General features: G+C 38.3%; 1 protein-coding gene across 1 annotated transcript; it reads right to left on the bottom strand.

Annotated features, from left to right (window-relative positions):
• Nucleotides 1-113: 113 nt before the first annotated feature.
• RAB14 (RAB14, member RAS oncogene family) lies at nt 114-26,303 on the bottom strand. Its single transcript, XM_039234645.1, has 8 exons — nt 26,045-26,303; nt 16,627-16,685; nt 15,474-15,527; nt 13,579-13,756; nt 9,291-9,357; nt 4,303-4,390; nt 3,920-3,950; nt 114-2,747 (listed from the first exon to the last, which is right to left on the bottom strand). The coding sequence occupies exons 2-8, from the start codon at nt 16,676-16,678 to the stop codon at nt 2,570-2,572; spliced, it is 648 nt and encodes a 215-aa protein (XP_039090576.1). The 5' UTR covers nt 16,679-16,685; nt 26,045-26,303; the 3' UTR covers nt 114-2,569.
• Nucleotides 26,304-26,585: the final 282 nt, after the last annotated feature.

The raw sequence follows: 26,585 nt of genomic DNA, 5'->3' as shown, positions 1-26,585 counted from the left end.
GACCACACAAGTAGTAAGCTCTCCTGGATTAACGGTTACAAGAACTTCACTCTCCAAAGTGTACTTGCCCAGTGTCTGGCACATGTGTGTTACAATATGACAATTTTCTCTTCTGGTTTTGAGCACCCAAGTTTATTACAGGGGGTTACACATGCAAATAACAGAATTTGGCCCCGAGCACAGTCAAGGGAGAACACTATTCAGGCACCAAGGGTGCTGATCTCACACTGAAAAAAGTCAACACACTGCAAGTGTGATCCGAACACAAGGATGAAAGTGTAGGTCAATTACTGAGTGACGTGGATTTATGTTATATACATAGACCCCTCTATACAACAAGGACAATTCTGCAATAAAAACTGACAACTTCTGCCAGATAATTGTTTGCCTGAAGAAAATACGAAATCCTATTATAATTCAGAAAATAATGCAAACCATTTTAATTTAATCTAGATACAGGTACTTTATTTACAAATATTTAGATTAATAGCATTTTGTTACATCAAATGAAGAGTACAGCAGTCTGAATAAATCCTGTCACAAAAACAAGAAGACCCACTGTAACTAACTTTGGGAACCAGGGCACTGCACCTCGACAAGCCGCAGTCTTTAGTCTCTGATTGCTACCGTATATCCCAATGGGTGGGTGGGTGGTTTTGTTTTTGTAAATATATACACACACCAGCAGGTCATGGTCCCTGGGCAAGTCCCTTGTGAAGCAACGGGGTAAGCAAAATGGGTCACTGTAAGTCTTTAACAGAATACACCGATCTACTTCAGGAAGCTTGTTTTTAAAAAAGTTCAACAAAGACAAAAATAAAGATGAGTCCACAAATTAACCCAATCCTATTTTCTGCACATTCCAGTTTTGGCTTTTATTTAACATTGACTATACAATACTCCAGTACTATCACATGTTTACAACCCAGAAAGTCGTACTGTTTATTTTTACTTTAGTGTCTGTAAAGAGGGATTTGAAATGTGTATTTTAAACACGGCAGTTGAGCTGAGTGATTTTATATAATACACTAAGGTTTACTTATCCTACTTCAAATAACCTCAGTTCTCAGTCTGAACCATAAACTCGATCAGAAATCAATCAGAAGAAGTAAAGAACCTGGTAAAACATGAGTCTGTTGTCCGAAGAGACGGTTTCCCTTGCAACACAGTATTCTCTCAGTGGACAAACCACCCAGTGCAAAGAAGTAACTTATTTGTCCTCGTCGCACAAACACTGAAACACAGTTAGAAACACTTTCCCTTTTACAAAACAATTTATGCCAACATGACATAAAAAAAGCCCCTTATACTAAGAACACAAGGGATATCTTAAATTACTTCACTGTAGTGTTAAAAATGCACAATTTAAAATCCCTTAACAGCAGACCTGCGGTTCTGACTGTCCAGTACACAATCTCACCATTCCAAGAAGATAAAGTTATAAAAGCTTAAAATGTGCAATAATAAACCCAGCCTTTTTTCTTTTTCTATACAGTAAGGCAAGAAATGCAGCCTGTAATGTAAAACGTTTACAAAGAGAAAAGCAGGTTAGCACATTGTCGATTGCACAAGAACAGTTAAGAAATTCAGCAGGTAAGCCACGGTGCAAAGATGGAAGAGTCTGCTAGTGTTAATCCTCTCGTGCCAGGAGCTCTTTCCAGCATCGTGTCCCCAAACACTGCCAGCACCAGAGGGTGGAGCCAGTATTACCTGTGAGCTGCAGTTGTGTCTATTTCCTTGTGTGAGATGGAAGGGAGTAACATGGTCACATATAGGTCATACTGTACAAACTGGTATTTTATACTGTTCCAAAGCCAGTAATCAATTTATTTTCTTCATTAAAATAATATACACAGAATGTATTGTTAGTTCGGTTCCTTCAAATTTTATACATATTTACTTTCTGCTAAAGAGAAAAGGATAAAATGGTGTAAAAATAAAAAAAAGATAAAGCTATTAATTAAGCACGAGAGAAAAGAGAAGTGGGTATTTCCCTGTGCAAGGCCAAGACAGAAGCAAACCTCCACGAGAAAAATGCCACCCACACAACAGGAAATTTATCCAACAAAAACAAAACAAAAGCAGTTATAGAGCCCATTCTCTATCATCAGAAGTCATTTCACAGCAATAAACTTATTGGTTACAACAGACATACTTGAACAGGTAAAGATGGGGAGAAAGGCTTAAGATATCATCAAATTAAACCATACAGTAAGACAAAGCCTTGCCAAAAAGAGGGAAGGATAAAAATCATTTAAGTCCAGCATCAGTGCTCAGTTTAAATCATGTACTGGTGACATACCTATCACGAGGACAATCAAGGGGAAAAAAAAGTCTAGATTTACCATGCAGGAGAGATTTATTACTCTACTTGCCTTTGATAACCTGATTACATCTAGTTGTTTAGCAGTTTAGTATTGTGTTAAACTGTTTTTACAACAGAGTTTTTTCTTTTTTTTTTTTTTTAATTAAACCCAGTAAGATGTACAGAAGACAATGAGGCAGTAAAAAGTACTGCTTCCAACAGACAGAGGTGAAAGGTCAAATGGGAGCTACGGCAAAGAGGTCACTAGCAGCCACATCCTTCTCTCTGGGGTTGGGGTTCACTGGTTAGCCGGCCTCCCTGCGGGGCTGAAGGTTTGTGTTGTACACCAGACTCGGCAGCATTCAGATCCAGGCTTCCGTCCTGAATGTTCTGATAGATTTTCTTGGCAGCTTCAAGGAAAGCATCTTCTACATTCTCTCCCCTAAGAGGCAATTGACAACCTTATTCGAGAATCACAGCTTTCCACAAAAGATAAGACATTACACTTTTGCCAAATGTTATATATTAATACATAATAGAATAATAATGAAGATAGTAATTATAAGAAGGTATTCCAAACAGAAACAAGTATCTCAAAACATGTAGAACAGGATCCCAGGATTTGTATGGTCTGATTAGCCAAGCACCAACTATACTGTTTTTATCATGTGATGGTAATATACATTCATGCTCGGCCATGTTCACACTTCAGTTCTCTTAATACTAACAATGCAGATGAAGCTAAACAAAAAGGGCTCGCTTCTCACCGCTGCAAGAGATATTTGACTTAATGAATAAAGATGGGAGTCCTGGGGTTCAATAATGGACATGGAATAATTAGAAAATTAATTATGCTTCTGATTATTCTTAGACATCGTTTCCTTAGGTCATGTTTCTTAATCAGTATTAAATGAACAGATTAACCAAGCTTGAGTCCTAGATGCCAAACTCAACCTCAATTGTGAAAGTCAAACACTTTTGAAATGCTAACACAACTTCATTTATTAACCTGGATTACCAATGGGAATAATCAAGGTACAATCTTTTAGATAAAGTACAAGAAATACTACTTTCGAAAGTAAAACAGGAAGCAAAGGGATACCTGCTTACTATTCTTCTCCCATAGCATTATTATATGCAAATATAATAGAATACATTTTCCATATGTATGGTTCTACTCTGAGAAGTTTGAATGTAACTGAACATAACTGAAAATGATTAATTTTAGCCATACTTAATACTACATGGCAATGAGAAACAATGAAATCTGGCCATGTGTAGCAACATGGATGGACCTTGAGGGTGTTATGTTGAGCGAAATAAGTCAGGCAGAGAAGGACAAATATCATATGTTTGCACGTATAGGAGGATTAGGAGGAACTTGACGGAGGAACAAGCGGGAGAAGAAGGGCGGAAATGGTGGGGGAAAGGGAGAGAGGCAAACCATGAGAGACTCTTGAATGCTGACAAAAACTGAGGACTGATGGATGTGGGGGGGAGGGGGGGATGGGCATGGAGGAGGGCACTTTGGGGATGAGCACTGAGTGTTATGTAGAAACTAATTTGACAATAAACTATTTGTAAAAAAAAAAAAAAAATTTTAGCCATACTTACGTTTTTGCACTTGCTTCAAGGAACAATAAGCCTAAAAATAAAATTCAGACTTATGATTAAGACATTTCAAATTAACTCACAAGGGCATTATGTTCAATAAGACTTGAATAAAAGTTTCCCCATCAGCTATTAGTATTCCAACAGTACATTAGTTTGAGATGGGGGGAATCTTTATATTTGCCAATAAATACTTGCACTACCCACAACATGAATAACATGAATGTCAAATACAAACACTTTATTTCCTCATTCTGGAGTTGTAAGCAGTTGGCATTAAAAAAAAAAAAAAAAGTCAAATAATCTGCAGTATCAAAATCCCACCCTTCCTTAGAAATTCTATGTATAACCCAAAAAGCCATTAAAAATCTTTTTAAAAAACCCACCATTTTCTTCAGCAAACTGTTTGGCTTCTTCATATGTAACATCTCTCTGGGCCTCCAAATCGGCTTTATTTCCTATGAGAATTATTACCTAATTTGTGACCAAAAGAAAGACATCTTAAAATAAAAGCAACCATTTAAAGTCAACCATGAAAATTCTGATGCCTAAAGACCTTGAGAGAATAAACACAGGGGACGAAAAAGGACACCCAAGTACTAGCAATCTCATCCAGCAGACATATATGAAAAATCACGCAGTCAGTACTATTAAGAGGGATCTCAGCAATTATCTAGGCCCTGGGCTGACAAATTGTCTATAAAGGGCAATGAGTAGGTTCTTCCGGTTTATGAAGTCCATTCTTAGCTTGCAAGCTGTTCAAAAACAAAACAGTCCATGAAGCACATCTGGTCTAGGCCAAAGGTTATGATTTATCTAAGTAAGACTACAAACAGGGCCGTGGACAAGCTCCAGGGATCTGTGAATGCACTGATATTAAGCACAAAATGCTATAAATGAGGACATTCCCTGGGAGAGAATGCTCATGGTTTTCATCAGATTTTCAAAAGTTTCTAGGATCCTTAAGTTAAACTACTAGGTTCAATTCCTTCAGGCTATAGGTAAGGAAATGAATGCTCAAATAAGGCAAAGGGATTTGTCACAGTTCACTTAGTCAGTGGGAGGAAGACATTAGAATCCAGGCAGAAAACCCTAACTGTGACCTTCAAATACTGTCCTAGGCAGTAGCCCTAGGCAGGACTAAGTCTGTAGCAACCGATAACAAATGTCTGTGTTCTGTGGGGAACAGCAGTGGTGGTGGGAAGAGGGGATTGCGGGGGGGGGGGGGGGGGACACGGGGAAGACACACATGCATCCAAGTTCAAATCCAAAGGAAAATAACACACACACACCCACACCTCCCCCATACCTATTTTGGAATCATTTATGCAAGTGAAGATAGGCCAAAGTTAAAGGTAGCTCTGAAAAGTTCTAAGGAAAAAGTTTGCAGGCCTGGGGAAACAGAGCTTTGATCTTTGTGGTGCCTTGGGAGGGTGGGGTGGCATTTATGGATAAACTATCTCTATCCATATATAAGCTTATTTCATAGTAACTGGTGATACCCCCCTCCTTTCCCTTCCAAACAGATGTGGTAATCCAGATGCAGACAGGAATGGATGGTTTCAACCAAAAATGATTTCCACCATTAACTTTTCTCATGTGACACTGTAGCACCTGGCTCTCCTGTTCCTAAAAAATGATGTCCAATGAACTGAAGAACCACTGTGATCTGAATGTTAACCTTGAGCAAGAACACTTAAGCAGTGTAATAAATGTGAGCATTTTTCAATCAGTGTGGATAAGGGCCCACTAGAGAGGGAAAGATTTTCACATGAAGTCAGTTTTAAAGAACAAAGTAAGAACACTTTAAAAAGGAAATCAGTTTAAAAAAAAAAATATCAAGGCTGATAAAGTCACAGTGGCCATTATAAAACAAGTACTCCAAACAAGAAATGTTTTGTATGTAAACTATATTTCAATTAAAAAAAAAAAAATAAAAACACCAGGGTGCCTGGGTGGCTCAGTCAGTTAAGCATCCAACTCTTGACTTTGGCTCAGGTCATGATCGCACTCACAGTTTGGGAGATGGAGCACTGTCTCAGGCTCTGCTAACAGCACAGAGCCCGCTTGGGATCCCCTCTCTCTGCCCCTCCCCTGCTCGTGCACCTACATATGCATGTGTGCTCCCTCTCAAAATAAATATAAAAAATTTTTTTGGACTGCACACCTTAAATGGGTACATTATGCTAATTATATCTCAGTAAAACTGTTTTTAAAAATAAAAGATAATTTAAAAAAATATTTTAAATGTTTGCTAAATGGAAACACTGCCTCCTCTCCCCATTCCAGAAGAAGTTCCAAGCGGTGCTTTACCACCTAACATCCTGAAGGGAGACATGAAAGTGGCGTGCTAACAAGATAGAGGTACAAAATACACCACCACCAATATGGGAATGTAAGTAACTTCTATATAGAAATCAAAGGCAATGTTACAGAAATTGTAACATTTGAGCTGGACCTTTAAAAGATTTTCTTTTGTAGGAGAGCAAATTTTGCCACCTCAAGATAGTCCTCTTTGCAATATTAGTTATTTTAAGCTAGGTTATTTTTAAGAAACAGCAGACAGAGGAAAAGCTCTGAAAAACCAGAAGTTACCCTTTACTTTAAGAGACATTTACATTTATAAGAAAAATTTCCATTTGTAAGGGTGTTTCCCTCTCAGTACTAGGGAGAGGGTGTTGACTCAATCTCCAGAAACCTTAAACAATTCTGTCAATTTATTTCTTAGACCAGCCAGAAGAATCCTGAAAGGTAGTTTTTCCTCCATTAACCTTTCTTCTGAAGATCTGGTAAAATTTGAAGAGGCATAAATAAGACAGGAAAGACATGGCTAACTTGTCAGTATACTCCTCTAAGAACCCTCTACAATGAGGGGGTTTTTTTTGTTTCTTTTTAACATTTTTCTTGAAATAACTATAGAATTACAAAAGCTTATAAAGGTAGAGGTTCTAAAGACCCTTCCCCAAGCTTCCTCAATAGTCGCATCTAACAGACTTTCAAAACCAGAGCACTGACGTGGGTGCACTCAATTTCACCAGCTGTATACATGCTACACTCTCGTGTGTGTGCACAATTCTATGCAACTTTATTGCAGGTCTAGAGCTGCGTCATCACAATCAGGACACACAACTGTTCCATCACTACAAAGGAAATTCTTGGTGCTGCCCCTTTTTATAGTCAACCCATACCACTCACACCCTTCACTGCCATTTGTTAACTCCTGGCAACAATAAATCTGTTCTCTATAATTCTGTCTTTTTGAGAATGTTTTATAAATGGAATCACACAAAATGTAATTTCTTAGATTAACTTTTTTCACTCAGCATAATGCCCTTGACATCCATCTAAATTGCTGTATGCATCAAGAGTTCATTCCTTTGTTTAGCTGAGGAGTATTTTATAGTATGAATGTACCAGAGCGGTTAACCATTCACTTACTGATGGCCATCTAGGTTGTTTCCTGTTTTTGGCTACTGTAAATAAAGCTGCTATGAACATTTATCTATAGATTTGTATGTATACCTACAGTAGGTTTAAAATGATAATTGATATGAAAATTCCAGGCAGAATTCCTGACATAAAAGGCAAATTACATTAAGTTTCAATTCCATCAACTGCTTTTCCCTGATTTAAAAAAAAAAAAAAAGAAAAGAAAAAAGAAAGCCAATCTTACTTACCACTAGATAACAACCAGATAGACCTCTGCTAGATGGTGGGGTACAAAGCTAAGTAAGACACAGGCCTTGTTCTGAAGAAGCTCAGAGTCAGTCACAGCTCAGTGCCTTTCCTCACTTGTTCCTGGATTGCCCACATCTACTAAAACCTTATTCACCTACCTCTACAGTCCCAGTTCAAACATCACTTTCTCTGTAAAGCTGGATTCTCCAGACAGCACTGGTTACCCTGAGCACTTCCAGGAATGCACACACCAGTTGCTCTAACTCCTATTTCACTCTGCTTTTCAGCACAGTTACATGTATACGCACAGCTGTCTCCTTACTAGACCATAACATTCTTGGGCCAAGGATACACATTTATCTTTGGATACTACAGTATAGCCTGGTAGTTGGCTTTTAAATAAAATCTCAATAAATATCTTCTCAGTCTGGCGAAGAAGCTAATTTTTATTTTCATTTTAAAAAGAAAAAAAATTTTTTTTACAGTGCCTGGGTGGCTCATCAGTTAAGTATCTGACTCTTGATTTCAGCTCAGGTCATGATTCCAGGGTCATGAGATCAAGACCCAAGTCAGGTTCCATACTCTGGTTAAGATTCTCTCTCTCCCTTTGCCCCTCTCCAGTTCATGTTCTCTCGCAAAAAACTTTTAATTTGCAATTTGAAAATATAGCACAAAGGTGACTTTTTGAATTTACTTTTTAATAGTTAAGTATAGTTGAGATTTTTTGGTAACATTTTTTAATAAAAAACTAGTACTTTAAGACATATAAAGAGCAGAACTCGGGGTGCCTGGTGGCTCAGTTGGTTAAGCATCTGGCTTTGGCTCAGGTCATGATCTCATGGTTTGTGGGTTCGAGCCCCACATCGGGCTCTGTGCGGACAGCTAGCTGAGAGCCTGGAGCCGGTCTTCGGATCTTGTGTCTCCCTCTCTCTCTGACCCTCATGCTCATGCTATCTCTTTCTCAAAAATAAGTAAAACACACAAAATTTTAAAAAAAGAGAACTCTTTAACTGAAATTTTACTGAAATAATTGTAGACTCACAAGTAGTTGTTAAGAAATAGAGAGATCTGAAAACAAAGAAATAAAACAGATGAACAGAGGAAAGGAAAGAAAAATAAGATAAAAACAGAGAGGCAAATATGTAAGAGACTCTTAACTATAAATAAACTGAGGGTTGATGGAGGGAGGTGGGTAGGGATTGGCTAGATAGGTGATGGGCATTAAGGAAGGAACTGCACTTGTTATGAGCACCAGTTGTGGAGTTCTACACCTGAAATGAATACTGCACTATATGTTAACTAATTGGAATTTAAATAAAATCTTGGGAAAAATATAGAGATCCTTTATATTTTGCCCAGATTCTTCCAATGGTAACATTTTATGAAAAAAATGCTGATCCCTTTTAAAGTGATTGTTTCAGATTTCGTAGTCTCTGCTTGACAGGAGATCACCACTCCATTCCTAACTTTTTTTTTTTAACAACAAACATGAACAAAAACCAAGTATAAATGCAAAACCTGGAGTAATTAGTATTGGGGGAAAAAAAGGTTGACTTCTCTTCAACTAACGTAAAAATAATTTAAAAATAAAATATTCTCTCATTCTTAGTACTCAAATACAAATTAGCGAATGACTTTCCTTTCAGGGTTTGCGTAGATTTTAAATTTTCTGTATAACAGAGGTTATTCAACTTACAGTATTTGGATTGGTGAGATTCCTTGCATCTGTCAACCAGCTGCTTAAGTGGTTATATGTACTTCTTCTGCAAAAATTAAAGTTTACATGTATGACTACCACATACAATTGCCTTTTCAATTTTTGAAAAAGAAACTTCAACAAATATTAAAAATATTCACTTTTATTAAAAACTGGAATGTAAACATACTTTGCAAAAATCTAGCCTAACCTCTTATTTTTAAACACATAAACAGTAATCCAACAACTTTGCTAATTACATTTCAGGAGTAAATCGCTTGTATTTAAAAGCACATTCATAAAGCAGACCAATAAGCAAGCAAGGGACAACACAGAAAATTAATGAAAACAATTCTGAACTCAGAATTTACACTTCGAAGTAAAAACTAAGATTATTTTTAAATCATCCAGATTGTCAATCACAAAATGGAGACATAGCACCAAAATGTCTAACAAATGGTATGTTCATTGGCAAACATGTCTGCATCTGTCTTTTTCAAGTTAGAAACCAGGACAGTCACACTATAGATGGGTGTAAAATTTACCTTTCCTTAAAGAGAAAGTTAAATACGACTGCATAGAAACTGGCTTTACAAAGGCACTTAACACATTTGACTGGAAATTGAAGGCCCCAAATGTCAGAGCAAGTTTATTCTAATTCTATATACTCTTATTTACCCAGCAGCTAAATCATTTTGGGATCCAGCTTGTCTTATTTCTCCACTTTCTCCAAGCATGAGTTTAGAAGTTCATAGGCTGATTTGCACTAGCCAAACAGGCCCAAAGAAAGCAAGTAAATTTAAATAATTTACAATATTACAATATAATATTAATACTTCTCACTCAGACTCTACCAAAAGGATCAAATAAGAAAATTTTGAAGGTTAAAAACGTTTATGATTTGGGGCCCCAAACCAACTCAAGTCAGTTAAGTGTCCAACTCCAGCTCAGGTCATGATCTCACAGTTCATGGGTTCAAGCCCTACGTCAGGCTCTTTGCTGACAACTCAGAGCCTACAGCCTGCTTGGATTCTGTCTCCCTCGCTCTCTGTCCGGCCCCGCCCCCCCCCCCCAACTCACGCTCTGTGTCTCTCTCTCAAAAATAAACATTAGAAAAAAAATTAAAAAAAAAAAAGGTTTCTGATTTATATACATTCACAGAACATTAATCCATCTTATTTAACAGGTGAAGCCCACAATTCAAATTATTTCAGAGCCAGGCCTTGAACCCTTTATGCACATACTGTCCTCAAAGTGTTTCAAATCTAGCCTTGTGAATATATTCCATCATATCCAGCTGTCAGTACCCATATAAAGTTGGGATATTCCAAACACTTAATCCTTTCCCAGTGGGAACTGAAAAGGAGTCCTAAGATTCTCTTTTTACTGTGCTAAATCATGTTACACACAAATCGCCAACTAACTGAAAAAAAAAAGAGAAGAAATAAAAATAACATTTTCCCAAAATTTTCTAATGGTCAAGTATTTTTAAAAAGCACAAGCCGTATCACTTTATTCAATATTTGTAATACTGGCATAATTTGCTTTTACACACAACTTTGTCCTACTTTGTGCATAAAAACTTAAATAGCACAAATATAAAAATATTTATACTGATTTTGATAAATTTTAAAATGTCAAAGCTGGTAGCAAGAGTGCATTACAAACTGCCACTACTTTGGTTAACAGAGAAAACTACACATCCTTTTTAAGTATCAAGATCACGTAAACTGTATTATTTATTAGAACCTCTAATAGCTTTGGTATCTTATTATTAATTTAAAACTCACCATAATTTCAAATCTGTAAATGCAGCAGCATCTGAATATTCATTAATTAGTGGTAATTGTGCTAAAAAAAAGTGCAAATATATCCCTAAGTTTGGCATGGATGTTAAATGACATACCAAACAACTGATATAGCCAAAAAAATTGCCATGATGTCAATTTAGAAAAGTATCATGTAAGAATTATAGTTAATGGCAAGAATAAAAAAACATTACCAAAGCAGGAACTTTCAAGCTTGCAAAATGTCAAGGATTAATAGAAAAAAAGGGAGAAAATCAGTATCACGGATGCAATATCAATGCTACTATAAAATGTCAATAAATCACTGGTGTAAAGCCTGAAGTACTTTTTTTCAAGAATACTTTTATTGGGGTATAATGAAAGCTCATCCCCATAAAGCTCATCCTTTTAAAGTATACAATGTAGTAGTTTTTAGTATATATCCCAAAGTTGTGCAACAATCACCAGTTTCTAATTCTAAAACATTTTTATCACTCCCGAAAGAAACGCTGTACCCGTCAGCATTCACTCTCCATCCTCTGCCAATCCACTTTCTGTCTCTCTGAATTGGCCTATTCTAGATACTTCATATAAATGGAATCATACATGTGGACTTTTATGTCTGGCTGCTTTCACTTAGCAAAATGTTTTCCAGACTCATCTACCTTATAGCATATATCAGAGTTTCTTTCCTTTTAATGGTTGAATTATATTCCATTGCATGAATATACCCATTTGTCTATCCATTCTTTAGTTGATGGGCATTTGGGCAGTGTCCAGCCAAAGCACTTTTGATGACTTGAACAGACACATATTCTACCAAAAGTATTTACAGGCTTAAAAAGTATGCTTAAAAGCAAACATGTATCAAGTCATCACTTTGTAGACCTTAAACTTACACAATGTTATGTGTCAACTATATTATCAGTAGGGCTGAGGAGGGAAAAACACAAGCACACACAAAGCAAAACAAACTATTATAGATTGATACACTCTAAGCACATAACACCACATTTAAAGTTATTAATAATGAATCGAGTTTTTAATTATGCAAGTCTTCTGGAATGCATCCCTCATAAGGATCTCTTGTAGAGATGGCCAGGTTCTTTAATATTCTTCCCACAAAACTATTTACTTATCATGTTACCAGTTCCTGACATAGAGAAAAGCATTAAGGCCATTTCACTCCTCTTGCCCTGAGATCACCCAACTCTAGAACTCAATGAACTTCAAGCACTATAATTATAATCAGCCACTATCTTCATTCTAAGTACACATTTCCCAAAGTGTGTTCCTCAATCAAATAAGCTTAGGAAACACCAAACTAAGTTAAATAATTTTTCTGCAGAACTTCTCAGGGTGCATTAATGTGCGCTGTATTATGACTCTTCAAGACCAAAAAGAGTATAAAGCATTTCTCAAAAAAGAAATATGCTTGAAAGTCTAATTATCATTTGGTCCAACTCACCCATCCCTACCTCCTCTCAAAAAAATAAGGCATAAGTCACACTGCTTTAAACTGGCACTGTGGGGTGCCTGGGGGCTCAGTTGGTTAAGTGTCTGACTCTTGGTTTTCAGCTCAGTCACGATCTCACGGTTTGGTGGGACTGAGCCCCACACTGCGCTCTGAGCTGACAGCACAGAGCGTGCTTGGGATTCTCTCTCTCCCTCTCTGTCCCTCCCCTGTTCACACGCTCTCTAAATAAATAAACAAAACAAAACAAACTTACTTTTTTTAGAAAAGGTAAAAATAATAAACTGGCACTCTTCATTAATATAAAAGGCGATCCAGTTCATTTTCTAGCTTAGCACAGTTTAATGAAGTAGCACAATTTTCCATGTTTTTCTCAACCCAAACATTTCCGGTCCAGTTTTGTCACGCTGTATCAAGTGCTTTCAGTTTCCAGAACAGTCAAGTTGAAATAAATTTAATCTTGTTGCATGTGGTATTGCACACCATTTCAATCCATTTTAGAGCAAAACAGAATTTAAGTGAATGAACAATTAAACACCTCAAACACCTTCAGATGCAAGCATAAGAACTTTTTATATCCTACCATGTTGGATTAGCAAAACTACTTAAATCCTTCCTTGACCTTATTTCAAAAAAGTGTCAACTTAAACACTAGAGACTGAACAGAGTAACTCAAGACTTGCTTGCTTTCTACTGAAGTGAAAAGAACAAAGTTTGGTATAAAATATTATTTCACCTCAAATAATTGAACTGATGCTGCTTTTCAGAACAGTATTCTTCTATTAGCTCCACCAGCATCTCCTAAAGTTTTTCTTCAGTCATATCCACTTTCAGAAAAGGAAATCAACATGTTACGTCACGTCTTATACAACAATTTAGAGAAGAAACCATAAAGCCCAAGTAAGCTCATTTATAGGCACACAATCACAAACTAAAGAATGCATAAGTCAATAAAAAAGGAGACCACACTGCCTAAAGTAAACTTCTTTTTTCAAGTATGAAGTTTGAAAAACGATGAATCTCTTACCTAGTGATATCATACACCATAAGCGCTCCCGCAGCTCCTCTGTAGTAGCTCCGTGTAACAGCCCTAAACCTCTCCTGTCCTGCTGTATCCCAAATCTGCAGTTTGATTTTTTGGCCACTAACTTCAATTATTCTTGTACCAAATTCAACACCAATTGTGTGAGGACAATCAGCCATAACTGTTAGAAAGGAAAAGAAATATAATATAATATTCCAACTTCCAGAAAGCTTCAGATTAAGACCAGTAGAAAAAAATCCACTGGATAATCAAATGATTTATTAAGGCTTGTAGGCTATGAATGCACTAAAGCTAACACTGAAAAAAATTAACAAAGAAGCGAAGAAATTTGAGTGGATTGAACTAGGGGTCAGCAAACTTCTATAAATGGCCAAATGGGGAGCCTGAGTGGCTGAGTCGGTTAAGCATTCGACTCTTGGTTCCAGCTCAGGTCATCTCACGGCTTCGTCGGTTCGAGCCCAGCATTGGGCTCAGCACTGGCAGTGCAGAGACTGCTTGGGATTCTCTTTCTCTCTCTCTTCCCCTCCCCCCCTTGCACACTCTAATAAATTTTTTAAAAAAGGACAAATAATAAATATTTAAGTTTTGCAGGCCAAAAGGTTTGTCACAACTACTCAACTCGGCTGTTGAAGCACAAAAAGCAGCCAGAGACAACAAATAGAATAAGCATGGTTGTGGAAATAAAACTTTATTTACAAAAATGGGCAGTAAATGGATTTGGCCCACAGGCTACTGTTTGCTAACCCCTGGGCTAAAAGAATCTGCAAATTAAAAATAAAGATTTTAGGGGCACCTGAGTGGCTCAGTCAGTTAAGCGTCCAACTTCGGCTCAGGTCATGATCTCACTGTTCGTGGGTTCGAGCCCCACATCGGGCTCTGTGCTGACCATCAGCTCAGAGCCTGGAGCCTGCTTCAGATTCTGTGTCTCCCTCTCTCTCTTACCCTCCCCTGCTCATGCTGTCTCTCTCTCTCTCTCAGAAATAAATAAAACATTTTTTAAAAATTTAAAAAAAATAAATAAAGATTTTAATAAGTTCTTCATATATCAACATTATACTGTTTAGACTTCTGATAATCATTACATATAACAAACCAGTCAATGGTTTTAAGACTCTAGAAGTTGTCTGTCAAATTTTTATCCTGAAAAATAATTATCAATATCTCAAAGAAAAACACATTTAACATATACTTACAATTATATATTGGCAGGTTATGTATGCCTGATCCAATAGGACAAGTTTATTAGTCCTTTCCTTATAATAAGGCCACTGAACACCTGAACCTGCTAGTCTGTGGTGCCAGTACATACAGACTGCTGGAGCTTTCACAAAATGTTACATTAAGCAAAAACAAAAAAGCCATAAAAATAATTTCAACTATATGGAAATAACCTCAAATACATTTAGCCTATCAGTTACATGAAATAAGATGGTCTCCTCCTCTATCAGCCAAGAAAGAGTTGTACCTCAAATATTAATCAACCAGTCCTTGATACAGAATTTTATTTAAATATATCCAATCTATTATTATTTAGTTGACAAATGATACATGCAGCAAGTTTCTAATAATTTCTAAAATGGAGAAGTCAAAGAAAAGATTTAAATTTTACACAGTAATATACATTTAAAAAAATTTCCTAACATCAAAAAAAATAACACAAGAAACTCAATTAGATACGGTATATAAAAATCAACACTCTGTACAGGTTGGGGTATTTCACTGTATATACACCTATTAAATTCACTCTCTAAAGAAAAAAGTGCATATACATGGAAATGTTATGTTTAAACGCATATAGTGTAAATGGCACTTTTTTTAAAAGTAGGAAAGTGACAGTAGAGAATTTGTTAATGTTTTACCTTATATATTGAACTTACATTTTTTTTCTGTAAATTGATGAAGTAAGCAAGATTTTCCTACTCCCATGTCCCCTGTTTTAAAAAAAAGTTTCAAGTGGCAATTACACACTCAATTTTATACTCTCATAATTACATACAATGATTTTTATACCCCCTACCATATCACATCACAAATTTCTGGGACATCTGAGGTTGTATTTCCCTACTATACAATGAGCTTGAAAGATCCTACAGGTCACTTTTCAATGTGATGTACAAACAGACTACTCCTAACCTTCAATATGATAGAACTGAAGTTATAAATTATGTTAGTTAATAACCATCAGATGGGAAGTGCTTTTCGACAGAGAAACTATTGTAAGAGCATTTTCTACTTTGAGCTGTTTCAAAGTTTTGTACTGTTTTTTCCCTTAGTCAATGAATAAAAGCAAAGACTTCTGGGGGTAAACAGCGCAGCTATAACTAGCAGAAATAATAAGTTTTAGAAGTTTGATAGGGTAGGTCTCATCTCTTCTCATAGTCCTTGTATTTCCTACAGAATTCCACAAAAGAAAAGCATGTGCATTATATGAAAACCACAACAGAACAGATGTCATCTCTGACTGTACTACAGCAATTTAACCCTTGGTAAAGAAAGTATTACAATACAACCACATATGATCAATATGTGACAATCAGTACAATCATCAAATATGAAAAGTATGTATACTTTCAACTGAGCTCTTACAACTATACTTGGGTAAATAGCATTGTGTTTTAATTTGAAACTTAATGGAAAAACCACCAATATTATATTTTATGTATATTACACAATTACTCTGAATCAGTGTTCTCTACCAAATTTTGAAATCCAGGGGTCTCCGAGGGCTTTCATGATATTTTTGAAATGCTATCAGTACTCCTAGCAAATCTGTCCCATTTCCAGGATTAACAGCTTTCAGGTAGCCCTCAAGAACAATCAATATCAAACTGGTACCCACCACTGTACTACGAAGTATCCAGAGCCACAATGCAAAAAGTACATTACTACAAAAGTAAGTATTATTAAAGGAGCTTTAATTTTGCAGTGAAAAAAATCATTCACTTCTTCTGGAGTGGTATCTTAGCGTTAGTATATAAATATTTTATACATTTACTTTCTTTGTAGAACAAGAGTGTAAAATAAACTTACCAATGATAATATATTTAAAGATGTAAGAGTAGTTGTACGGTGCAGTTGCCATGGTGGCACTAAAAACAAAGAAAAGTGTGTTACTGCAGAAGGAAAGTTATCCAGTTGATCGCTGCCAGCCTTTAATATATAAAATACAGCATATGATTATAAACATAATGTTGGTTACAATAAGTCAGAGTTAATACTGCATTTCTCAAATTGATCAAATGCGCAAATTCTTTTGGATTAACATTAACATTTTCACATATTACCCACAGAAATATTAAGAACTCATTATATGAGAACAATTCCAATATTTCACTTTGGGAAACATCCAATAAGAAAATTTTAAACAAGGAAATCTTTATAAACTTAGGTTAAACATCATCATAGGGGTGCCTGGCTGGCTCAGTCCATTAAGCATCGGACTCTTGATTTTAGCTCAGGCCACGATCTCACAGTCCTGAGATAGAGCCCCGCTTCAGGCTCACCAGGAAGCCTGCTTGGGATTCTCCCTCCCTCTCTCTCTCTGTCCCTCCCGCTTATGCTTCCTCTCTCAAAAAAGTCTTATTTTTTAGGAATAGTCCTCCCTCCCCTTTGAAGTCCCTACTCTTGTCAACTGATCAAGTGAATTACTGATGGCCAACTTGTTCAGGACTCTTTGATTTTACAACAGAATGTTATAAAAAGTAACCACTATCTTATAGACACAAAATAACCCTTTTTAAAACTCTAAATTATGGTTAGCATAGCTTCCAAAGAAAGACCAATCATATGATTTCCAAACCAAATTACTGCCAGAATTAGATAAAACCACATGAAATGGTTGTTCTTATAGATTTTTTTAAAAGTCAATTATTTGCAATTTCATATGGCTCAACCTAATATAGAATTTGAAGATTAACTATGTATCAAATGCCTACTATATACTACTCTAGAAGCTGAAATAATGGCATACAATACCACTTATGATTATAAAAATTTCCAAGTTTATGTATTAGAAAATATTTTTTTAACATTTATCTTTGAGAGACAGAGAGAGAATGCAAGTATGGGAGGGGCAGAGAGGGAGGGAGACAGAGACTCTGAAGCAGGCTCCAGCTTTTGACAGCTCAGAGCACAACAAGGGTTCGAACCCACAAACTGTGAGATCATGACCTGAGAAGTCGGATGCTTAACCAACTGAGCCACCCAGGCAGCCCTGTATTAGAAAATATTTCTAAAGATCACAGCCTATTCTTTACCTTCAGATAAAGACTGAAACTAAATAATTCTAGTTTCTTTCTACTTTTAATAACTTTAAAAAGCCCTCTCCAATTTATTCAAATGAATCCCTTGAATGTGTCAGACACTGTGCTAGGTGCTAGAAACAAGAAGTAAATTCTAATACTGGTAATAATTTGCTGTAACATTTATTCTCAAACCAGTTTTCAGCTTAAAAAATTTATCCATACACACACTTATAAATTTTTGACTCCATTAAAAAAATCTGATTTCCAATATTTTTAAATCTGATTTTACTGTCATAGCCAATTGTCACATTATACAAGCTAGACAGGTGATGCTCACAGAAATTCAGTTACTAAAACTAACATAATTACTGTATAATAAAATATAACATGTAGAAAATGTATTTAACATAAGTATATTGTTGCTATCAGGGAAGAGAAAAAATTAATTACAGTAAAGTATTAGACAAGGGCGACACAGTACAGTCTTCTCACTTAGCTGTAAGGATTGTACTTCACAAAGGTGGATGCCCTGCTACCCCTCGCAGCCTGACGTGCTGTAGCATCTTTATAATCAGTCGTCAACATCACTGAAAACTCCCTTAACCAGTTCGTACAGGAAGGGATTTTTTCTAGTTAGATTAACTGATTCTGAACATAATAATTTGCTTCCCTTTTTCCACACACTGGGGACTCAAAACTTTTCAGAATGAACGTGGTTGGTCCTGAGGCTAAAATTGGTGTGGATTATTCACCAGATCCCAAGCACAAAGAAGAAAATAATCTTTCACAATAAAAATGATATTTAAAGGTTATTAACTTCTTCACCTGCATTCTCCCCAGAACCTTATAATTAACTTTTAACTCCCTTTTGAAGCTCCTCTTTTCCCAAACTTGGGGAAAAGTAATCATTTAGTCACCCTGAAATTACTTTCATGCCCTTCCCCTTCTGATTTTCCTACTTCCTTTCCCTCTTCTTACTGAAAGTTGTAGCTATATATACTTTGCATCCTTCCATTACATTATGTTAAAACCAAGGCCTCTAACAATCCTAATATCTTCTTGATATGTTCTAAAGGCTAATCATGAAATTATAAACCAATTCCAGTTGTATTAATTTGTGTGCTTGCTAGTTATCACACAAGCATTCATTAATTATCTACAAGATGACCAATTTTTAAAACATTTTTATAATTTATCAAGCATTCATTATTATAAACTATTCCCCCAAAAAAGAGAATGATCATTATTTCAGAGTGAATACCGGTGCCCTGTCTTTACCTCACTACACAATTTTCTGGTTCAAGTTTCTTAAAAATAAGCCCAAAAGCAGTTAAAAAGGAAAGCTACTCAACTTAATTTCAGTAGACAATGAAGGCAGAAAAAAATCTAGCAGTGGAGCCACTAACATAACAGGTCCTCCCTTTCTCCTTATAAGCTAAAATACTACCTAGGTTTAAACATAATGTTTTGGGTAACATTCACTCAAAATTATGTATTTACAGTACAAATATATTCAAGTGGCCCCTTTTAAATATTAGCCATGCTTAATATGATTTTTAAAAAGGACTTTTCAACATCATTTCTTGCACATGGAATGAAACACACCACTGTAAAGGTGAAGAATGTACTTTTTAACTAGCTTTGGAAGGGAGAAAAAGTTTTCCCCTTATTACGTAAAGATGCTTTTGCTTTACTCAAAAGTCAAAAACTATTGGTACAGTTCAAACACTCTCGAGAGCATGAGTTCATTCAACACTATAATCTACACTAATTAAAAAACCTTGAAATAACTCTGTAACTTGTGCTCAGCTACTGGTATGATTAAATGCACTTTTCCCCATGTGTTACAAAAGCATGTGAATAAAGTTCATATGAAGATCAGATTTACTTCAATGTCTGATTTCTGTAAGAGTACTACATTCAGGGGCACCTGAGTGGTTTAGTAAGTGTCTGACTTCAGTTCAGGTCATGATCTCATGGTTTGTGAGTTCTAGCCCAGCATCGGGCTCTCTGCTTTCAGAACAGAACCTGCTTTGGATCCTCTGTCCCCATCTCTCTCTGCTCCTCCCCTGCTTGCACTCTCTAAAATAAATAAACATTTAAAAAAAAAAAAAGAGTACTATATTGAGACAAGCATCATTAAATACAGGTGAATAACTTATAAACTAATAACAAATATAACTGTTACAGTACCATTTATTAGGCACTTAATATAGGCCAGGCAATGTTCTAAACACTTTACATGCAATCTCAATTAATCCTTACTACCACACTCTTTTTTTTTTTTTAATTTTTTTTTTAATGTTTTTTTATTTATTTCTAGGAGAGAGAGAGACAGCGTGAGCAGGGGAGGGTCAGAGAGAGAGGGAGACACAGACTCCGAAACAGGCTCCAGGCTCCGAGCTGGCAGTCAGCACAGAGCCCGACGCGGGGCTCGAACTCACNTAGACATCAGTAATGAAGCAGCAGAAAGAGAAATCAAGGAATTGATCTCATATACAATTGCACTGAATACCATAAAATGCCTAGAGATAAACCTGACCAAAGAGGTAAAAGATCAATACACTGAAAACAACAGAAAATCTATTTTTTTAAATGTTTTATTTATTTCTAGGAGAGAGAGAGAGACAGTGTGAGCAGGGGAGGGTCAGAGAGAGAGGGAGACACAGAATCTGAAGCAGACTCCAGGCTCTGAGCTGGCAGTCAGCACAGAGCCCGACGCGGGGCTCGAACTCACGAACCGCGAGATCATGACCTAAGCAAAAGTCGGACGCTTAACCGACTAAGCCACCCAGGCGCCCCTCCTTACTACCACACTCTTATAAAACATCTGTAATCCTCATTTTATGGATCGAGACTTAATAGGTAGGTAACATGTCCAGGTCACACAGCTAAGTGGTCAAGTTTATACTGAACCTGAGCCTGTTCTGACTGCAGAGAACCCTCTCTTAACCACTACACCATCCCACCTCCTCCACAGTTATGAGATGCACCATGAAACCCTTTTGTGACACTCAGGAACACATACTTTTTTCAGTTCACTCACTTGGTTCTAATTTAATACTCTAAGTAGTATTTAAAAAATTATATTCAGAGGATGCAATGTAATCAGGATTTGTAGATGTGGATGAAATCACTAATTCAAATCATACCTACTTACAAAAAAGTTTCTGAAGTTAACATTTGCTGGGAGTAAGCCATGGGATGATGAGGACTATGTTTCCCTACTCTGTCTTATATAATTCTTAATTCTCACAACTCTGCAGAGTCACTATCATTATCAGGTTTATGTAAAAACTGAAAAAATTGAGGTTTGGAGAAATTCACTGATTTGGCTAGTATTACAAAGTTAGTAAAATGGGAGAGCTGGAACTTGAACTCAGGCCTGATTCCAAAGAACATGATTTTCTCTACGGCAGACTGATAAAACCAAAAAAATCAAAAGAAAAATGGAGGATAATTACAATAAATATTTGGGGTCATAGTTTTACTATCAGCTCATGTAAAATTCAGCTCTGAGCTTTCTGCCTGTCAAGAGAAAGTATTACTAAATACACATGAAACACTGATGATTGTTGTTTGGCCCTTTTTAAATATTAACTATGCTTAATATTGCTTTAACAAAAGATTTCTCTAGATTAACATCATCTCTTGAAAATGAGAAACACATAATCTTTAAGGTAAGGAATACATTTAAAACTGGGGTATGCTACTGTGTAACACTATGCAGCATGTTTTTCACTTAACAAAAATCATGGATATATTTCCAGGCCAATACACAGAGATCTAAATGGTTACTGAGTGCACACTACCCACTAACCATGTTGCCCCCAAAATAAAATTGCATGGTCTCCATACAGTTAATCAGACATCTCTCCAAATAAAATTATACAGACATATAAATGTCTGGATTTGAAATGTGCAGACAGATGTGAAGGTTAAGTATTTTCCTACACTAAATTTACAGAAGCATGAATTACCACATTTTGGGGGAAGTAATCAATAGATTTTAAAATCTTAAAGATAATCCACATCACCCTTTGACCAAGTAGCCTACAGACACAAAATCTTCAGTCCATAGGCATTTAATGTCCAAGTGCATTTAACGCAGCATTTTTACAGCAAAACAAAACAAAAACAAAACAAAGTAAAACAAAAAACCATGAAAAACAAAACCTGGAGACAATCTATACTCCTACCAACGGGAAATGACTAAAATAAATTACATCTGTATTATGAAATAATATGCAATTAGTTTAAAAACCATCTAGATATATATGTATCATTAACCTGAAAACATATCCATGATTTTAAGTGAAAGAAAGTTGGCAGAATTTTATGCAATAGCATATCCCATTTTTAAACACATACACACACTCTCTCAATCTCGTATACAGGTAATATGGAAGGATACACACAAAACTGTGAAAAATGAATACATGGATTTAGAGGAGAAAAAGGATAGGAAGAAATTATTAACTTTCTTTATATATCCCTGCACAAGCGGTATGAGCATGTATATTCACTAGTAATATTTTAAAGCATTCAAAGTAGAGAAAGTTAAAAGCTATGAAATATTTTAAGATTTTAATATATAATTATAATACAAAATTAAATAATGAACAGAACCAAAAAAATTCCCACAAGACTGCCAACATTATTTCCACATTTACAATATGAGGAACATCATATAAAGTCAATCATATGATCATCCTCAAAAAACAATAAAAAAATACTCCCTCCAATAATGGACAGTAATTTTTCTGCTTTTTTTTTTACATAGCTTGTTTTTTTTTTTTACTGTGTTAACTTATGCATTATGTCTGACTAATCCTTTCACAACTGCTATATAGCTATTTTATCTACTCCTTAAAACATGTTACCATATAATTTTTACATAACTTATTCAATACAACTCACGACATGAACAACCCACAAAAAAACTCCAGGTAATTTAAATTCTGATCCTCAATGTTAAAATTAGTTAGGCTTGTTTTTGAGTTTTTTACATGCAAGACATTTTGTTTAAAACACCAGAGCCAAGATAGACTGCTTTTGTGATTCCAATTCAAAATTATTTGTTGAGCATCTACTAAGCACAAATCCTTGGGGCTAGGCTTGGACAACACACTAATAATGATCACAAAAATCACTGGTCCTGCCTTCATGAAACTTAAGAACAGAAGCAGTCGGATTTGTTTACAAGCCCTCTAACATGGAATGCTACTTGATCTGTCAGACAAGTGGACCCAAAACTTGGTCAGTTAATCTAATAATCTAATCTAACCAACATGAGTGGTCAATTTCCCTTCCTCAACAGTAATGCAACCTCTGGAAATATCCCTCCCATTTCTAACATCCACTTAAAAAAAACTCACTTCTGACAAAATAATTAATGTCATACTTGTATATAAATTAATACAAATTAGGAACTAGATTCCTTACCGTCTCAAGAAAAAGACAAACCTTCCCAGTTAATTATGATGGTATGCTAGGAATAAGAAGCACTCCAATACTGCACCTCTGTTCATAGAATTAAAGTACTTAAAAGGACAAAACACTAAAACCCTGTACTTAGTACTAGAGCTAAAAGGTTTAGTAATAACAAATTACTGATGAAATATGATGTCTGAAATTTGCTTCCAAATAATTTGGTGGAGAGGGTACAGGTGTATATGGAAGAACAAGACTGAACACTGTTAACACTGGCTGATGGGGGTAAGAGGGCTCGCTCAATCTATCACTCTATCTTGTATATGTTTAAAGCTATCCAGAACATAAAGTTTTTTAAAAGTACAGTCTCCTTGATACCTCTATTTGTACACTGCTGTCTCCAACCATGCCTGACATTTTTAACCACACAAAAATGTTTCAAGCTTTTTAAAAAATAAGAAATAAAAAAATCTCTCAGTTGCCCTAGTTTTAATATATTTGCCTTCCTTAACCAAAAGTTTCCCCTAATAGTACAAAAATCTTACTAAGATTATGCAAAAATGTTTTACTGATAAAGATTAATTTTAAGAACACTCCAAATTCTGTTGCACAGTTCAAGTATGCCACAACAAGTTTAACGTGAAACACAAAAAGCAGAAACTTTTTAAAAGGTAGCTTTAATTTCAAGGAATTTTTTTAGGTTATTAGAATCTAAACGGATCTTACCTCTACAATAACTACCATTTACTGAGAACCTAATAAATGCCAGCTACTTTATAAGCAATTTCTAATCCTAAAAATTCATTTTACAGGTAAGAAGACCCACTAAGAGAGTTGATATAGCCACAGTCTTACACTACCAACGTGAAAACGAAGATCCCAGCCCAGGTCTACCTGGACAACTCTCTGATTTCACTGAATCAACAAATATTAAACAACCACTACATGCCTGGCACTGTTACAGGCAATGGGGCACTTACTATATGCCAAGGAAGGTGCTAAGGGTTTTTAATCCCATTTAATCCTCGAAACCACTCTCAAATACAGGTGCAGGGGCGCCTGGGTGGCTCAGTCAGTTCAGGGTCCGACTTCAGTTCGTGGGTTCGAGCCCCGCGTCGGGCTCTGTGCTGACTGCCAGCCCAGAGCCTGGAGCCTGTTTCAGAGTCTGTATCTCCCTCTCTCTCTGACCCTCCCCTGCTCACGCTGTCTCTCTCTCTCTCTCTCTCTCTCTCTCAGAAATAAATTTTAAAAAAAATTAAAACTTTTTAATGCAGGTACGATCATCCCTTGTATAGATAAGGGCACCTGACTCTGAGAAGCTCAGTCAATTCCTTAAGGTCACTCAACTAGAAAGCGGCACTACTGGCTAGGAACCCTCCAAAAACTCTTAACCACTACATGCCTCAAGGCACGAACAAGTAAAAGGGCCTAAGCAGAACTGTGGAAAAAAAAACAAAAACAGGGAAGTGTTGGGGGAAGAGGGAGTGGGAGCCGGATTACTGCAAGGTCGAGTCTGCCTCCAATGACCACATACAAATAAAAGGCAGTCGTGACAGTAACAAAATGAGCAGTGAACTCGGCAAGGGCTCGGGTGAGCTATGACACTTGGGTGCGACCACCAGAAAGGCACTAGCCCTCTGGGAACCCCGGTTTCTTCTTCAAACAGAGGCTGAAAGCCTTGCCATCTCCCCTCTGGAGTTGTGAGAACGAGCACTGGCGGGGGGGGTAGGTGACAGCACAGACTTTGAGTTACAAAGGAGTCACCGGCTGTCGTCCAGCGCAAACGTAGGGAATGGGGAATTCGGCTGCGGGTACGTTTTCCGGGGCCATGCCTGTAACCCTAGCCTGACGCTGGGTGTAGCAGAGGAACCCCGGGGAGAGGCCGCCCGGGAGGTACCGTCATGAACCAGTCCCAACAGAACTTCAAGCCTCAGTTTCCTCGCCTGTACAAGGAAGGGAACTTTAACTGCTCCCCGAGGGCTCCTCGGGGGAAAACCCTGGGTGAAGACGCCTCATCTGCGCCCGGCGCACAGTAAGGTGCCAACCATCAAAACAAACGCTCGCTTCGCCCTCTTTCCTTCAATTCCCGAAACGCCAAAACTTTTTTGTCTTCTCCGCTGCTTCCCGATGCCCCCTACCTTAGCTCGAGGCCTCGGGGGAAGTCAGGGGCCTTACAGGGCCTCGCCGCAACCAGAACCTCGCAAGCCTAAGCCCCCTTTCCCAACCCAAGTGCACGGGCTACCCACACCGACAAGGACGCCGGAGCGAGTCCAAGATGCCGGCGAGGCTGCGAGGTGCCGCCTTTTGTACTCCGGGCAGACGCGGCCTGCGGGACGGGGAACGCCACGTCCGGGCTCGTGGGCCGCGAGGCGGCGCGGCCCGCGTGGGGAAATACGGCGGGGGTGGCCCGCCACACCGGCAGCGGGGAGAGGGGCCTGCGGGAGGTGCGTGTGCGCCCAGTCCGGCCGAGGAGGCGGGGAAGGCGCGGCCGAACACACCCTTCCCCGCACGCCCCGCAGCCCTCGGCTGGGCGGGGAGGACCGGAGGCTCGGGCGGACGCGGCGCGGGGACACCCCCGCCCCCGCACGGGAGTCCCGTCCGGCTGGGCGCCGCAGCGCCCACCGCCGACCCCGGGCTGGCCGCGGCCTGGCAGGGCCGACCCTGCGGCGCCACCCGCCCGCCGCCCTGCTCGGCGTCCTCGGCACTCCGGCCCCCGGCGAGCCGGCCGAGGAGGCCTCGGCCGGACGGACACTGCAGAAGGCCCGGGTTACCTGGGGGGTTGCTGGTGGCTGGGCAGCTTTCCGGGCGGGAGGGGGGCGTCAGGACGATGAAGAGGAGTGCGGGCGCAGCTGGAGAGGGGCAGGGGCGATCGGCCGAGGCCCCGGCAGACAGCGGGCTGGCCGAGGAGGTGCAGACACACTGGCGGCAGTAGCGGTGGCAGCGGCGACTGCTCCTGCGGCTCCCTCAGGATCTTCCTCGGGCAGGTCCAAGATGGCGGCGCTCCCTGCACAGGGTTTCCTGTCACCCTCGCAATGGGCCGGACCACAAAAGAAGGCGGGGGGGCGGGGGGAGGAGAATGCGCGCGCAGCTGGCGGAGCCCCGGAAGAGGGTGGCCGGGGCCCGGCTTGCTAGCCACGCCCCTTCCTCAGCTCTTCTCTCTAGACTCGTCGCGCCGCCGCCGAGGCCCGCCCCCTTGACCGTGGCGCCTGAAGGGGCGGAGGAAAGCACTTCCGCGCAAGCGCGTTTGCGTGCTCTCGCCCCCTAGGGAAGTTACTGCGCAGGTTTGCGTGGAACTTGCGGAGAGACAGTAGG

The sequence above is a fragment of the Hyaena hyaena genome, unplaced genomic scaffold (assembly GCF_003009895.1).
Source record: "Hyaena hyaena isolate Hyena2069 unplaced genomic scaffold, ASM300989v1 scaffold_90, whole genome shotgun sequence".
NCBI lineage: Eukaryota > Metazoa > Chordata > Mammalia > Carnivora > Hyaenidae > Hyaena > Hyaena hyaena.
Note: the sequence above shows the minus strand (reverse complement) of the source record. Positions and strands in the feature narration are given on the sequence as shown.

Bases quoted from the DNA above. Each gene is read 5' to 3' on its own strand.
- RAB14 (XM_039234645.1), bottom strand. From the start codon at position 16,678: ATGGCAACTGCACCGTACAACTACTCTTACATCTTTAAATATATTATC. The intron at 13,757-15,473 runs GTAAGTTCAATA...CCTTTCTAACAG, and splicing joins TCAATTTACAGAAAAAAAAT to TTATGGCTGATTGTCCTCAC. The intron at 3,951-4,302 runs GTGGGTTTTTTA...TTTTATTTTTAG, and splicing joins ACAGTTTGCTGAAGAAAATG to GCTTATTGTTCCTTGAAGCA.